The 16870-nt window shown below is 43.8% G+C and overlaps 1 protein-coding gene across 3 annotated transcripts; it reads right to left on the reverse strand.

The window, feature by feature from the left end:
* Positions 1 to 295: 295 nt before the first annotated feature.
* Il20ra (interleukin 20 receptor subunit alpha) lies at positions 296 to 15524 on the reverse strand. 3 transcript variants are annotated; one of them, XM_005360967.3, is made up of 6 exons: positions 15433 to 15524; positions 9109 to 9287; positions 7712 to 7884; positions 6921 to 7065; positions 3740 to 3879; positions 296 to 1175 (listed from the first exon to the last, which is right to left on the reverse strand). In XM_005360967.3, the coding sequence occupies exons 1-6, from the start codon at positions 15507 to 15509 to the stop codon at positions 411 to 413; spliced, it is 1479 nt and encodes a 492-aa protein (XP_005361024.1). In that variant the 5' UTR covers positions 15510 to 15524; the 3' UTR covers positions 296 to 410. The 3 variants fall into 3 exon arrangements, with proteins under 3 accessions (XP_005361024.1, XP_026642292.1, XP_026642291.1); XM_026786491.1 differs by lacking the exon at positions 9109 to 9287 and having other exon boundaries at positions 7712 to 7818; positions 15433 to 15502; XM_026786490.1 differs by lacking the exon at positions 9109 to 9287 and having other exon boundaries at positions 15433 to 15502.
* Positions 15525 to 16870: the final 1346 nt, after the last annotated feature.

Raw genomic sequence — 16870 nt, forward strand, 5'->3', positions numbered from 1 at the left:
TATGAAATCATTTGGATAGTTTTACATGCATATGGTAAAAATCCAGAACGTAACTGCACAGGCGTACTTGTTAGAAAATAGGAAACCTTGACCATGGTACATACTCCCCATCCAAACTGGAAATGCTTACTCTGTCTACAACAAAGCCCAGGGCTCTGTATTCCAGAAAGTTCCTTGTACTCCAGGATTTGCTGTGGATTGGGAAGATGGTCCTGTAGAAGTCAACCATCTGGAGGTGGCAGGGTCAACCAAGTGCGTGAACAGAAACAAGACAGTCATGTCTAATGCTGGGGAATCTGAACACGGGTTGACCTATTTATTTCCGTGGTTCACCCCCTGGAATGGTTCATTCAATTGCTGACGGGCACATGCCCCATCACTTAAGAAGTCAGCCAACAAAATGTATGGGGTTAGCTTTCCATTCGTACACTCACCCCCCATTCCTCCATAAATTGCATGAAATAGTTCTCACGTTCGTCCTCTGGCTTGTCAGGTGCCTGGCTCTCATAGAGTCTAGACAAAAGGCCACCCTCTGCAAGCCGTTCTCTCTCATAACGTCGATATTCCACAGGCTCCTGGCCAAAGCTAGGTAAAGAAGGGATGCACAGCCTGCCAGTGTGAGGGTCCCAATCCACCAGTGTTGTACATGACTCTTCCTCTGACCCCTCTCCTGAGCCAGGATGCTCCTGTCCCAGGGGACGTAGGTCCTCAAAAGGCGGACCTAAGTTTGCTAAAGATGCCTGTGGCTCAGATAATCTCCCTGTGCTGGATGCCTCTTCCTGTCCACAGAACTGGTGGTCTTCAGCCTCCCTGTAGAAATCAGTTGGGACACTGTACTCGGGCTCGGTGTCTGCCTCCAGTGTGGGCACGGTGCCGCTAAGCCATTCACGCTGGCCTAGGCAAGCATTTCTGTCGCTTAGCTCAGCACCACAGACATTGTCCATCAAATGCGAAGAGTATCCTAAGTGTTGTCCCTCTACTTCCTCCAGATGGGCTTCCCGGCTTCCACGGAGCTCGGGGTCATTCCGGCTGGAACCATCACTGCTTTTTCCCAGTAAGCTCATATCCTTTTGAGAACATTTAGAATCATCCAACATATCGAGGGTGATAAAATTGAACGTAATTGTTTCAGTAGGTTCAAAGAATCTTTCAATTTCATTTCCGTAAATCAAAACCTGCAGGGAGAAGAGAAGGAACTTCATCTTTTCACTTCGGAGAGAGATTACAAACAGAGCCAGCTAGAACTTCCGGTGTTGCCGGATAGTGTGAGACCCTCTCTTACCAACTCAGCAAAGAGAATTAGGCTCGGCCTATAGAGAAAACTTCACTCCACCCACAAAACACAACCAGAAGTGAACTGCATCACTGGTGAGCATCTGATGTGAGGTTTTCGGGGTGGAGGTGGGGTGACTGAAAAGGGGGCTGCTGGTGAGTCAATCAAGTTCTAGAATCTTCTCGATTCTTTAAGATTGGAAACTCTGCTAGATGAGGACTGTTGGTGAGTAAGGCAGGTGAAAGCGTGTTCTGTTTGCCGTTAGTAAGCTGGGGCTGCCCAGCCCACTAGCCCTTTCCTGGATAGGCCGTGGATATGAAATGTACACAGGCATAAACATAGGATTCAGAAAGGGAGTATGATGTTTCTATTGTCGCCTTGACAGTACAGAATCTCCTGGGGAGAAACTCAATGAGGAACTTTCTATGTTTGGATTAGGTTGGTCTGTGGGCAAGCCTGTGAGAGATTTCCTTAGTTAAGCTGAGATGGGAGGACACACCCTGGACGTGGTCAGCATCTTTCCCTAGGCTGGGCTTTGGAGGCATTAAACCATTGTTTTCTGTGATATTCTGCTTCAAGCTCCTACCATCTTCCCCCATTCCCCATGATGGGCTGTAATGATGTGGGATTCCCATCTGTATTCTATAAATATGTTTTATTGTCAGTGGTTTATAAAGAATCTGCTTTGGGCCTATGACAGCACAGAATGGGGTAAGGTGGGAATTCCAAGCGGAGATAGGGGAGAAAGAAGGCAGAATCAGAGAGACACCGTGTAGCTGCAGAAGGAGACAGATGCTGGAGAACCTTACCTTATCAGTAAACCATGAGCCTCATGGTGATACGTAAATTAATAGAAATGGGTTAATTCAAGATGTAAGAGTCAGCTAGTAAGAAGGCTGAGCTAATATAAACAGTGTTGCAATTAGTTTTGTGTGATTACTTTGGGTCTGGGTGGCTGGGAACAAACACGCAGCCTTTGTCTACATTGTAATTTGGAACTATGGGCTGAAACAAACTCCTCTTCTCAGAAATTGATTTAGTCAAAGCACTCTATTACAACACCAGAAAGGAGTGGACACAGGAATATAATGTTCAAATTGTGCTAGGAAAAGAAAAAGAAAAAAAAGCAATTCATCTGCTAGTTTATGGGAGATTTTTTAAAAAAAAATTCTAAATCATGTCAAGAATATACAAGAATAAGGAAAATCAATAAGGCCCCAATAACCCCAGACACTCTGGAGGCTAAGAGAGGAAAGACCATCTGAAGCGATTTAGTCAGACCTTGTCTCAAAAGAAAAGATAAAGAATTGTTTGGAGATGGAGCTAAAAGGCAGAACACTGTCTGCATGTGCAGGGCCCTATCTTCACCCTGAGCAACACAGACATAATTTTTGTTCTGCTTTGGGGTACATGGAAGGTGCCTGTTATTGAAGGAAGCATTAGTGACAAGGTACAATCTTCCTGTCACCCCGTGACATGCTTTCATTTAACTGCTCAGCCCATGGGGTCCTTTTCACCAGATGGTCCCAGAACATCTCATTTGCTTCTTCCTCTTGCTTCCTCTTGCAGTGTATGCTCAAGTCCTGACCATGTGCCTCCTAAGTGTGTTTAGATTCCACATTCCAAATCCCTATCCCCATGCCCCATTCTCCTCTTGGAGACTGTCATCTTTTCTCCCCTGGATAGCGCCTTAGCTGCATTTGCTTTACCAGAACAAGTTGCTTTTATTTTCTACAAGAAGATCTAAAACAAAATGGTGATCATAGCATTGCAGCTCAGAACCTTACTGAAAATTCTCTGAAGACCAAACAAAGCTCAGTCCCGAGAACAGCACCAAATACTCCCGCAGCACAGCCCAGTGTCGGCTCTCCAGTGTGGCTGTTCACGGAGAACACAATAGGCTGGTCATATGACAAACTTTCCCAGCATGCTATCTGCCTTCCCTTGCTCTGCTAATTTCTCTGCCCATAGTAAGTGTCCCAGCTCTTACTTTCATGCCCTTGAATATGAAAAAGGATTCCCCCCCATACTAAAGATTTCAGGCTTCCTTCTACCCCATGAGTCCTCAAAAACCTGTTTTCGTTTGTTTAACCTTCATACATTGTCTCTAAGAGGCTTGAACTTGAGAATGGCAGAGAGATCATGACTTAAATGATCCGTTTATTCCACAACCTTATCTCAAGCACTTATAAAAGTGTTTCAAACCCGAGGGGGGTTTAGTGTTGGTATATCTGTGAGTGGATTCAGCACAAAAGCTGCTCTTTGTTGGGTTTTGGGGCGCAGGGGTTATCACCCAGGATGGCATACACGCTATGGAAGGACTCTCCTACTCAGCTGCTCTTAGCTCAGAATGTGTTTTAGAATTCATCTAAGCCACTTGGCTCTGATGTGAAACCGTATCTGTTCTGACCCTCCTCTTCTCTCTTTCTGTTGTCAGAACGGTCTTGCTCTGTGCCAAGCACTCACCAAATTCGACGGGTGCTTTTCTTTGCCAACGTGGATGTAACGGTAAACTGAGTAGCCAATCAGAGAAAGAAGAAAAACGATGACAGATGTGGGCAAGACATACCAGAAGATGACTTTAAACTTCAATGCTGACATTCGATCTGTTAAAGAAAAATCACGGATCAGGACTGAACCGTTGTGTTTCTCAGCTAGACACTGAGAAGCTAAGTAAGTAAGGGGTCTTAGGATTTGCCATCTCCCTGACAATGAAGGTCTCAAGGCACTGTCAAAACTCACCCATGTCTTTATAGTAAGTCTCCATTACTAATATAAGTCATTGTGCATTCCAAAATCTTTTTTAATGCTCTGACACTGATCCTGGCTCATGTATGTGAAAACCCATGGGTCTGTCAGCCTAGGAATTCACAGCTCTTCAAACCAAGCAGCAACGCCCTCTTTAGTGAAATCCCTAGTGCCAGGCATGGGAAACCTCCCTCTGAGTTAGTCAGGCACCTTTGTGAAGCTCATGGGGACTGCTTGGAAGTTGTGCAGGTTAACTTTATATGTCAACGTGTGTAGGCCATGGATACTTGCTAAACACTATTCCAGATGATTCTTTAGACATTTGTAGATGAGATTCAGCATTTTAAAGAGTAGATTTAGAGCAAAGAAAATTGTTCTCTATAATGTAGAAAAGTCTCATCTACTCAATTAGATGCTCTTAAGAAAAAGAGACCAATGAGCCTGAAGAGGAGGGAATTCTACTCCCATGTGGCATTTGGGAACGAACTACAATGCCAGTTGTCCCTAGGGTCCTCAGATTGATGCCTGCTCTAAAGATTTTGTACTTTCCAGCTTACACAATGATGAGAGCTAACTCCTTAATATCTCTCTTGTGTCTATATATATTCTATTGGTTCTGTTTCTCTGTAGAATTCTACAGTGCTGCAGAAATACACACTGGGCACACGCTTGCACACGCGTGCACGCACACACACACAGACCATGCAAACTTAGCACAAACCACAAAACCCTTGACATCCTTTATATACTAATAAGATCAGCCAGTGTGTCACAGGAGTGTTCTCATCCATGTGGATGTTGGATGCTGTCTGATGGAAAGAAAACAGTGTAGCATCTATCTCACTAACTGCCATTTACAGATGTAAATGGGAAACGGATGTGTGTATGATGAGAGTGATGGGGAGTGAGCGACCACACCAGTGGGAAAATCCATTAGGGGCATCCCTTGAAGCCTCTTTTACTGACTCCAGGGTCCGCAGAGAGAGTGCTCGTTGGCTTACACAGAAATGGGCCAAGGCTGTGGTGCAAATGCTGCGGTTGTTGGATACTTGTCCTACTTCAGCTGGGACCTGTTCTGCTTTAGATAGCAGCTCAGCCCTCAGCACAGCCCCTGATCTCACCGTGACACCGGGCTGATCCTAAGATGATCACGACAATTTCTGGTGTTTAGTGTGACATAACACATTTGCTACAATAAACCTGATACATTTTGTTTTCACTTAGGGGGTTTAGTTGAGAAACTTCTGGAGCAGAGATACTTTTCAAGGCATAGTCCCTAAAGAGATGAAATTGATTATTTTTAAATAAAGGAAGCAGTGTCTTGGAAGGTATGCTCAGTCATTAGGTGGGGTATTATGGGAAACTTCAGTACTAGATATGGTGTGCCTGTATCTGTTCCTTTTACTGCACTGGCGAGGAAATGGGTTCCATGTTCTTACAGAGAAGATGTTGGGTGAGCTGTATTTAGTTGTCTTAGCTCTGCCCGTTGAGTAAGTGAGCTCCATTGAATGGTAGGTAAATGACCAGTTATTGGCACTGATCAAACTGTTAGGAAACACAGCACTTAATTCCAGACACAAAACTGATACCTCCAGCCTGCTTTGGGTCCCTTTCCTGCTTGCTTGGCATTTGAGTTCTACTTGTATATTCAGGTAGAGCATCCTTTCTTGCCAAAGAGATGGCATGGTGAAGTGAGACTCCCAGGTACAATAGAAAGGGAAGAGGAGAGCAACAGGGTGGAGGTGGGACATGGGCGATACTGGGCCTGGGCCTAGGGGCTCTTTTTTTTCTAAATTTCTAGACAGGGTTTTTCTGTGTAGCCATGACTGTCCTGGAACTTGATCTATAGACCAGGCTGACCTCAAACTTAGAGTTTTACCTGCCTCTGCCACCTAAATGCTGGGATTAAAGGTGTGTGTAGCCATTGACTGGCTAAGGGATGTGGCTCTCAGTCAGGGATGGGGAAAGAACCAGAACCTGTAAGAGGTTGTGACCATTTGTTAGAGGGGAAGGTCAGAATGATAAGGGATGAACACCATCTGATGAAGCAGAGGAACTTGAGGGTCTATTTTTTCCCCCTTTTTTAGGGTTTGAGTTGAAGTTCTCTCTGTAGGGAACACACACAAGGCTCATAACTCCAGGTCTTTTAAAAGAAGCACTCAAGGCAACAGTTCCTTGGGAGCCTTGTTGGAAAACCCAAGAAGGAGGCAGAGAGAAGCAATCGTAAGAGAGTAATTCTGATGATTCCACGTCTGCCTGTGACTGAAAGTGACAGGTGATGTCTGAAGGCAACTTGAGGAGCCTGTATCCCAAGGGGCAATCAAAGCAGTGGTGTCTGCAAGTGTTCACAGAACAATGCTTTGCTTCCTACTGTATAGTTTTTGGGTGTTCTCAGAGCCGTGGTTAGAGTGACTATGGCTGGATAGAAGAAAAAAATGACATATATGAAAATTCTTTCTTTTGGGAGGTGGGATTTCAAGACGGAGTTTCTCTGTGTAATAGTCCTAGCTGTCCTGGAGCTAGCTCTTCTAGATCAGGCTGTCCTTGAACTCACAGAGATCCTCCTGCCTCTGCCTCCCAAGTGCTGGGATTAAAGACATGGGCTCCCACCACCCATCTCGCATGAAAGTTCTTAATTCTGTTTCTCAAGGTAGAAAGCTCTGTTAATTGGGGAGGATGGTTGCCAATGGAGTCCTGGGCCTTGCCGACAGTTTTCAGATGTTGTGACAACCCTCCCTAATAGTGACCAAGCTCAATGGTAGATAGTTCAATGCATCTAGAGAAGTAGGCATTTTACTACTGTTTCAAACCTGATAATCATAGACTCTATCTAAACTGTCGTACTTTTTGTTTTATCAGCTTTCTTTCCTGAAGCTAGCTAAAATCTCTCACAGCTTACCTTTCAAAGTACTGAAGCATCTCTTTTGAGAAGGCAGAGGGAGGCGAGGGGGTCCTGGGACAAAAGACTCCACATGGATGCAGTATTGAATGCTTGGTTCCAGCCAGGTGAACTCCAGTGTGCTGTTGGTGATGTACTGGGACCACTGGTGCAGGGAAGTGCAAACCGAGATTAGAGCCAAAGATCCCAGGACCACCCCAGGACAGCTCGAGGAAAAAGGGAAAGGCCAAGATGCCACCAGATCCTTCCTGTCATAAATTATAAGCTTTTACTTTTCTCAGTGTATTTTTAAAAATATATTTTCGTTTAGCTGAGCAGAACATAGTTAGAAGTGGACCCATTCTTAAGGTAGAGTTCTTGCTTAACTTTGTCCTGCCTTCTTGCTTATATATATATATACATATATATATATGTATGTATGTATATATATGTATATGTAGTGTATATGTAGTGTATACATATATGTATGTGTACATTATATAGCATATTATATATTCATATATCTATAATCCCTGGAAAGTGAGAGATGATGTGTCAGTAAAGAAGCTTGCCCAGGTGAAATGCCCGAGTGCCCTACACTCCAATTGTGACGTCACGCACTGTTAGCAGTGCGCTTCAGCAGGGAAAGGCTGGAACTCTCCTCAGCTCTCATTTTATCTTGCACAATATCTCTTCTGAATAGTATCAGCTACCACCTTCTCGGAAGAGAACTGAAGAAGCAGAATTGCCCATGCTTGTGGCAGCACAGAAAGGGAGCCCAAAGGACAGACCCCATCCCCGGTAGGGCTCACCATTCTAGATTTAGTGTTATACACAGACACGTTGTACTTCAGATTGGAGTATATCTGTTGCATAGAGACGGGGTCATCTTTGGGATTTATTTTCCACTTCTCCGGTGCTGTCAGGACAATAGAGATGGACTTCTCTCCCGTTTTCAGGACAACCTCTGGCGGGCCAACTTGTGCTTAGAGGAGAAGACAGTATTAGCATCTTCAGGTGTGAAAACAACCCTGAGATAACGCTACAGCACAACCCTTCTTGGATCAAAGTTCTAAAACCACCCTCTTATGGGAGACCCTTTCACCATAAAAGGCTCTCTGCAGTTTGTGGCTCAAAAGCAGTCATTGGCCTTAGTGTAAATAAGTGAGCAGGGTTGGAGTTCTGGAAAACTTTATATATAGACACTGAAGTCTGCAAAAATCTTTTCTAGATTATTTTTAGAATTTATTTTTATTTTATGTGTATGGGTGTTTTGCCTGCATACCACAGCACACTCATTGCCAGTGGAGGCCAGAAGAGGGTGTCGGATCCTGTGGAACTGAATTAGATGTGGTTGTGAGCCACGTAGGTGCTGGCAACTAAACCCTAGTCCTCTGCAAAGAACAACATGTGCTCTTTACTGCTGAACCATTGCTCCAGCCCCTGACATTGAAATGTAAACTTCATGTCATTTTCACGTGTCAAAAATATTGTTTTTTAAAAACTATTTTAAAAATATAAATAGCATTCTTTGCTTATGCCCTGTTGAAAAACAGAGGAGCCGGATCTGACCTGAGGACATGGGACACCAACCCCTGACAGACCTGACAGACCCCTAGAAAAGGGACCACCCCCTGGGGCCTCTGTGGCCTTGGATGCTTCATTATGGTGGCCCTGCCTGCATCCCTCATGGTTGGAGAAGGAAAAAGAATGGCAAAAAAAAAAGAAAAAAGGAAGGGAAAATAAAGAAAAAATAGCAAAAAAATAAAAAGCAAATAGCAGGAATATTCTTGCCTTAATTCTGAGTTACACCTAGAAAAAAACAGCACAATACCACATTTAATAAAAATGAGATTTTGCAATGCAATCAGAGTACATATCCATGACTGACTCACCCACAATATGTTTTTGAATGCATAGCCTCTTCTATGATAAAAAAAATGATAAGACAAAATCAAAGTTTGATATTATAGGTAGCTGTCTTTAACTCTGAATCTGAGAGAGACCTTAACGATACCTTGGCCAAACCTATCAATCTACAGATTTGACTCTGGGGTTCACCCACATGAAATGCAGGGCTGTTTCTCAACCTGCTCCACAGACCAGAGTCAAGCAGACCCTTTTCCCTGGGCAAAGTTGCCCATGAGGCCAGAGTACCATGCTAGGAATCCAGATTAGAGCATGCTCAGTGGACAGCGGTGTTACTCACTTTCTAAGAAAGGATAGAACCGTCCCGTCTCAGCCCATTCGGAACACTTGGTTTCCCAAGTGGCCTGCACCTTGGCATAGTACTGGTGCTCGTAGTCTGAGGTCTCAGCAGAAAGATCGCAGTAGGTCCTGCTGATGCTTCTGCATCCCGACACACTCAGCCATTCCTTCTGCCCGTATCTGCCAGGAAAGAAACGATGAATTAGTAAATGAGGCCTCTTGCAGGTTTTACAATTTAAAAACATCATTAAGAAAAGTAGATGGGAGACCGTCTCTTCAGCAAAACACAGATGCCTGTCTTTCTGGTCTATCGGAATCCCCTTTGGCTATTGTCGATATTTTTATTAGCTGTCAGGAGCGTGAGACAGAGTTTCTATAAACACTTTGCTTTTCTGTGAATTATAATGTGGATAGTGCAGCCTGAAAGCACATTGGAGTTTCATACTTCAGCGACAGTAACATTTTTAAATACTGTGCGATCAGTCTCTAGTAATTAAGTTTTTAGTCTACTTTATATTACACATATGAGGTTAGAGTGATGGATGCATTAAGGAAAGTTAGTCTTTTTTATTGGAAGAGATATTACTTTGACATTCTCATAAAATTTAAACTTTACTAAGTATTAAGAGCCTGGGGGAAATTTTACTAGGATGCAGCACTTGAGAGTGTACCATCACCATATTGCTACTGAATTGAGAAGGTTGTTTATAATTTCTTGTGGTTGTTGCCTTTAAAATACCAACATCCAAAGAAAATGGGGAGGGGAAATATTTTCAGTATTTCTCGGGTTAGAGAGACTGCGGCATAAAATGTTCAGTGAGTGATATGTCAGTCAGAGAGATAGGGTCGCCCTGGAGGCTACTGAAGGGATTAAAGCAGGGCTTTGGGGAACAAGCCAAAAGCACGGTTTAGAAGGCCAACCAGTCATCTCCAGAGAATGCAGTGTGTGGTGGTCGCCTCTAGAGGGCAGTCTGGAGGAGTCGGAAGTGGTAGTGAGATGAGTGAGGACACAAGAAAAACAAGAACTTGTAGGAGCCAAGACCAGGTGACTGAGTGCATGCAAGAGATCACACACTGATGATGAAATACCTCTTCCCAGTTGGGGCAAGAGCAGAGATTATAATTTATCTGATAAAGATCACCAAAGAAGAGTGAGTTTGGGAAACTGGGGAGGGGAAGGATAGGAGGAGGAAAATCTAATAAATTCAGCAGTGCCAGGCTGAGTTTGAGGTGTGTTAAGAGTCTTCCAAATGCAGGCGCTCTGGGTTCAAGAGACAGGTATGAGTGGGAGGAAGTGATTTTGGAGTCAATGCTCAAATTGCTCGTGGATGGCTTAGGCAGGAATACCCAGAGCAAAGTCTGCATTCAAACTTCAGGAGCATGATTGAGCATCCTTTGAATATACACATTTACACAATGGTGTGTTGTACAGCAGAAAAAATAATGACATCTTGAGATTTGCAGGCAAATGGGTAGAGCTAGAAAACATCATTTTGAGTGAGGTAAACCAGATCTAGAAAGACAATTATCACAAGTACTCATTCCTAAGTGGTTTTTAAACATAAAGCCAAGAAAACTAGCCTACAAATCACAATCCCAGAGAACCTAGACAACAATGAGGACCCTAAGAGAGACATACATGGATCTAATCTACATGGGAAGTAGAAAAAGACAAGATCTCCTGAGTAAATTGGGAGCATGGGGACCATGGGAGAGGGTTGAAGGGGAGGGGAGAGACAGGGAGGGGAGCACAGAAAAATGTAGAACTCAATAAAATCAATAAAAAAGATTAAGGAAATAAAGTCTCATAAAGTGGAAACAATGTTTTATAGCAGTGTTGCTTTTGTGACTACTTTATGGGCAAAAGTAGAGAAATTTAAGAAGGACAAAGGTAATTAAAGCTGTACAAAAAAAAGGTTCAGGAGCATTAGGGGGGGCACAAAACAGACTTGGGAATAGCAGCAAAAGGGGCGAGTGGAGAAGCATTCATAACAAAAGTCTTGGAAAGAGTTTTTCTTGATAAGGAGGGTTTGGCAACCTTCCTGAGTATTGCCAAAGTCGTCAAAAATGTGGCAACAGAGTTCTGAAGCAAATCTCTTTTATTCCATAAATGCCACATTTGCAAAAAGATGTTAGCAGTGCAGTCAGATCTTAACCATCTTTTCCTTGCAAGTTATCAACCTTGCCTGGGGACTTTCTGATTAATGATAAAGGAAAAATGGATCTGTATTTACATAGATAGTTACATTTTGATTCAGTTTACAGAGCACACTAAGGCACAGAAACAGGTTTTACCAGATTATACCCAAACTTCTTTGTTAGCTGTGCATTTGGCTGTTTACCAGTCCATACCATTCCAATTTTTTCCATACAAGATACCATTTATGTTACTCAAAACTGATCTACTCGTCAATTTCTTCTTATTGTTGTTTTCGGTCTTTTGAGATGGGAGGCTCATGCGGTCCAGGCTAGTCTTGAATGCACAATGAAGCTGACAATGACCTTGAACTCCTGATTCTTTTGCTTCGACCTTCCAGATGTTAGGATTAGGAATATGGGCTCATGTTGCCTTCTTAACCTGTCAACAGGTCTTGACTTGAAGTGGGGGAAATGCTATCATTACTTCCTTTGTGTTTCCTTCTGTAAACTACCTCACTCCACCAAAGGCAGGGCGCCTTCTTACCATGTAGATGCTGACCGAGAAGAAAATGCCGGTCACAGATACCTGCTTGGGAGACCTGACAAATAGTCCAACCCCAATCCTGTGGGGGCCTTGCTGGTCTCCATCTATTTCTAGTAAGCGCCAATGTCTATGAATGTCTGTGATGAACTGAGGCTGGTACTCCAGGCTTACACATTTCCCCCTATTGTAGCATGCCCAGGAAGTTGAAGAAGGACGCAGGAAGTGAGCTTCCTTGTTCTTGTCGCATTATTACAGAGCAGGAAATTGAAACTCAGTACCATGAAGGGATCCAGTCAAGTTTGCAGAAGTAGCAAAAGGTTTATCTGGAATTGGAATCACTTTCCCCAGCACCAAAGCTGGTGTTTTGGGTGCTCTGCTGTTTTCTACACTAAATTATTTTGTGAGTAAGTAAAACTGAAACTTTAAACAGTTTTGCTCTGGAAACAAACCTCACTAAACACTATAAAAGTGTGTACCACGCTCAAGGTTGCTCGGGCAGGCTCACAACCTGGCCACAAACCCAGGACTGTCTTGACTCCAGCACTACACCCATGTTCCTGTTCACTGGTACATACCCAAGTGCATCTGAACACTCATGAGGCAAGTGTCTTTTTAAGTACTCCTTTTAAAAAGTTGCATAATTTAACTTATTTGTTCTCATACGGCAATGATAACCCTGACTATTATTTAAAGTACTTTCAGAAGCCCTGGGAAGTCTACAGGCCAGAGCAAGCTCTTTGCCCCACCTGATGGGAGGAAGAGTGAGAAGCTGGTGAGCTATCGCTTTCTGTGGAGCTGAGGTCTTCCTTTAAACACCAGCTCCTGACAGCATCCTTGGAGGTGAGAACGGAGTTCAAGACAACAGCCAAGGAGTATTTCCCGAAGTTTCCATGATCAGAACTCATTTCCCAAGGACAAAAATGGTCATTGTCACTGGCAAATGTGGCGCATGCATGTGTTTTAAAGTTCAAACCATCATACAAGTCAGGAAGTATAACCAAGGGAGAAGCAAATCACTCTAACTCGTTAACCAGAAACATTTGGTGTAAGTGATGCCGGGCGTTTTATCCTACTTATAGAAGGAAGATTAGACAGCTACATGGACAGAAATCAGGTCATACCTGAAGCGGGTTTCTAATAAAGCAATGACTTTGACTTGGTTTGAATCTTAATCAAAAGGAATGAGGTAAAATGAACAGAATTGCTGAAGTTCAAGTGTTCTGTCACTGTGAGAAATATTAGTTCCTCATGACCTTTGAAGTAAGGAAAATGGTTTTGAAAACCACTGAAAGGTTAGCTAACGAAACGATGATGTGCTGTCGATCCTTGGTACCCATGGGTACCAACTCTGTAGGTTCAACCAACCGTGGATTAAAAGCATTGGAGAAGGGATTGCATCTTTACTGAACATTTGCCGTATGGCAGTATTTGATAGCATTTACACTGGTAGCTTGTGTACTACCCCGGGGGGCTTAAAGAGTATGGGAGGGTATGTGCAGATTATAGGCAGATGCCATGTTGTCTTCTAGAAAGGTCTGGTACAACTGTGGAGGGTTTGGAACCAGTTTCTCCTGGATGCCAAGAAAAGATGAAGTTCTACAGTTATGCTTCCTGTCACAAATCAGTCTAGAAAAATTCTATAAACAGCCCTATTTCTCAGTACATGCCTTTAATCCTGGGTCTTGAGAGCTAGATAGAAGAATTGGGGGGGGGCATCTCACAAACAAGAACAAGGACGAGCAAACAGAAACGGTGCTGTTCATGTGCTTTAATAAAGCAGCACAGACCGTTATTCTGAATTCTTCGCTTACTCCCATGGGAAGGGTCTTGGAGGAACTTTTTATTCAAACTCACTTTCCCCTTCATGCTCAAATTAGGTGTTATCCTAATTTCTCACTAGTGCTTTGAATGTGGCTGGCTACCTGTTGGCTAATCAGGCAAGCCTCATCTGTCATAGACAGAAAGCTGTAGAAAAGATCCCAAATGAAACCAACGAAAGAACGAACCCTCCCAGCCCACGAGACCCTGAGAACTGTGGCAAGACTAAAATAGCATTTAAAAGTCTGAGGTGTAGGCGTGGGAGTCAGATAATGAGCTTTTCTGTGCAGAATTTTAAACTTCTACTTCTGTCAAATACTTCTTTATCAAATCTATGATTCCCTCTGCGGGAGCCCCCGCCTGCCTTCAGCTCCTGGCCTCCTGGGGACTGGTGTGGCTCATGGCACTGCGGTGAGTTCATGGTCAGCGTGGGCTGCCAACCATCCTCTGCACCTCCTTTCGTCCTGCCTCTCTTGACTCTAGGGTTGTCGCTGCACTGCGACCGGGCCCCCATGATGAGCTGTCACTTCAGCTCCCCTTCCCATGAGATTCTGCGGCACCAAACTGTGGCTCCTTAGGGCTGCCTCACTGGTTTCTAGCTGTAAGGACAGTAACGTACCCCTTCTCGGAGTGTTGGGCCAGCCTTTTGAGCACTTTGGCACTTATTACTGAGGGATTCTTTTTACTCGTAGAGCTCGAGTGTTAATGGTGTGGGGCTGGAGAGGTTGTGCAGTGGTTAAGAACTTTACAGCACCCACACCAGGGAATGGGGAACTCAAGTTCCAAGAGATCTGGACCCTCTTCTGGTCTTCACAGGCACCCACACATGTTTGACATACACTCACACAGACACTTACACGTGCAAAAGTACGCGCACATCAAGAAAACGAAATCTTAAAATAGATAAAAAGCAGTTTTTAAGAAAAAAGTGCCGGCCAGAAGGTGGTGGCACACACCTTTAATCCCAGCAGAGGCAGGTGGATCTCTGTGAGTTCAAGGCCAATCTGGTCTACAAGAGCTAGTTCCAAGACAGGCTTCAAAGTTACAGAAAAACCCTGTCTCAAAAAAAAAAGGAGGGGGGCTGTTTTGTTTTTGATGTCTGTGGTTGTTTCGCTGTGGGTTCTACAGTATTTGGTTTGCTTGCTTCACGGTTGGGGGTCTGGGTTGTGCCCATTTCCTTTAGTTTCTGGAGATGGACACTTTCTTGAGTGTTTTGGCTTCTTCTGTGCTTGGTAAAGGGTCCTGGAGGGCAGGTGAAAAGTGTCCATTTGCTGCTATGTTTAGTAGGATTCACATAGAATTCTGCTTTGTTTGAGCTAAGAATCATAATTCCCATAATCTTAGAGGTCTGAGTTGGTGTCCTGCTTCATTTGCACACATGGAGACTACTGCTTTAACCGACTTCCTTTCTCCACTCATTTCATCCATTGTAACCTAGTGTGTATATGCACGTGTGCCAATGTGTGCATGTGAGTGAGAGAGGACACCTGGCTGGAGGCAGTTCTCTCCTTCCAACATGTGGGTCCCAAGAACGGAATTCAGGTCCTGAGGCTTGGTAGGAAGTACGTTAACCTGTCAAACCATTTTGCTGGTCTCCTTTCTCAATTTTTGTAAGATATCTCCTAATGCTCTGGCCTGAATATTCGGTGCTTCTGACTCCTCAAAATAACCATTTTATAACTTATTATAACATCAAAGAAACAGGAAATGTCCAAACTTTTCTTTCTCCAAGAACTTAATGCCATAGAAAGTTTACCATTCCATGATTAACAGGGTCTGAATCTCGTATTTATAAACTACATGTAAGGAAAAGAAGCAACTTACATGAAATACTGCACAGTGTATGTGACTTCAGCTCCGTGTTGACCCTTGGGTGGATTCCAATGCAGGACATTCTTCATGTTGATAGACAAGAAGGTGATATTTGTAGGTTTAGGCAAATCGCCAGGGATACAAGGAACTAGAAGAGGAGTGGAGAGAAAGTGGCGTTTTACTGGAAGGAAGAAAAACTTAATCCTTATAGTAAGTGGCTGACCTTTAAAGATGGCCCCAATGCCTTGGACCCTGCTTTTCTCTTCAGACTCAACCTTAGCGGGTGCTGCGAGTCAGTTCATCCAAAAGTAGCTAATGTGACTCAGGAATTAGGACTTAAGGTCATCTTGAAGTTTCTGCTTTTTGTACTTTTAACCTCCTGAGTGGCATGCAAAACGACAGCCAGAGTGATGAAGAGACCACGCCCAGAGGTCATTTGAAGGAGAGGGTTGGCTGTCCCAACGTCCCAGCTGAGCTCAGGCTCGAAGTAGTTGTGCCCACTCCAGCTCCCCCGCCATAGACTGAAACTCCATGAAAGACCTCAAATAAAACCAGCCAAACCACGCAGCTGAGCCCCAGGAGACCCTGAGAACCAAGGGCAGTATCACCACACAGATCGCGAGCAGTTGGTTTGAGGTCAGTTTGCTATGCACCAGCAGGAAAATGAACAGTCCAGCTTTTAAAGTTAGGTAAAAAAACCCACGAGTCTGCACTGGAGGCCATGCTCACTACACAGCCAGCCACTCCCCATTTCCCACCACGACCCAGCATGTGCTCTGCTAAAGCCCTATACGTATTAAAGCACAGAGTCTGTCCCTACCCTGCTAGGCTGCTATCTTCTCTACAGTGGGGTGACAACTGCTGACCCACTGTGCAGACTGTAGGCCTGTATTAAAGATTTAAACAGAAACTAGCTTTAAAATTTTAGGATTATCATGCTGGTATTATTCAGATCTGAAAGTTAATTGAGAAGCCTGGGAAAATGTGCTTTATGGCTATACAACCAAAGTTTTATTTAAGCATGGATCATTTTAAAATACACTATTATGGTATTAAAGATGAGAAATAAAATTTCTGATGGATATTATTGAAAGTCTGGCATTAGCGGAGGTTGGAGTTTTGACTGGATTCACCAGCATATATAATAAGACAAAAAACAGTCAGTACAAGGTTAAGTTACCTATTTAGTATGTGTGTGCATGTGTGTATGTGTGTACATGTGAGTGTATGTGTACATGTGTGCTAGTGTGTGCCTGTGTGTGAATATGTGAGTGTGTATGCATGCTTGTGTACATGTGTGTGCATGTGTGTGCATATAGGAGAGTGTGTGCATGCATGTGTGTACATGTGAGTGTGTGTTGTGTGTTAGTGTGTGCCTGTATGTGAACATGTGAGTGTGCATGCATGCGTGCATGTGTGTGCATATAGGAGAGTGTGTGCATGCATGCAC

Source organism: Microtus ochrogaster, linkage group LG4 (genome assembly GCF_000317375.1).
Source record: "Microtus ochrogaster isolate Prairie Vole_2 linkage group LG4, MicOch1.0, whole genome shotgun sequence".
NCBI lineage: Eukaryota > Metazoa > Chordata > Mammalia > Rodentia > Cricetidae > Microtus > Microtus ochrogaster.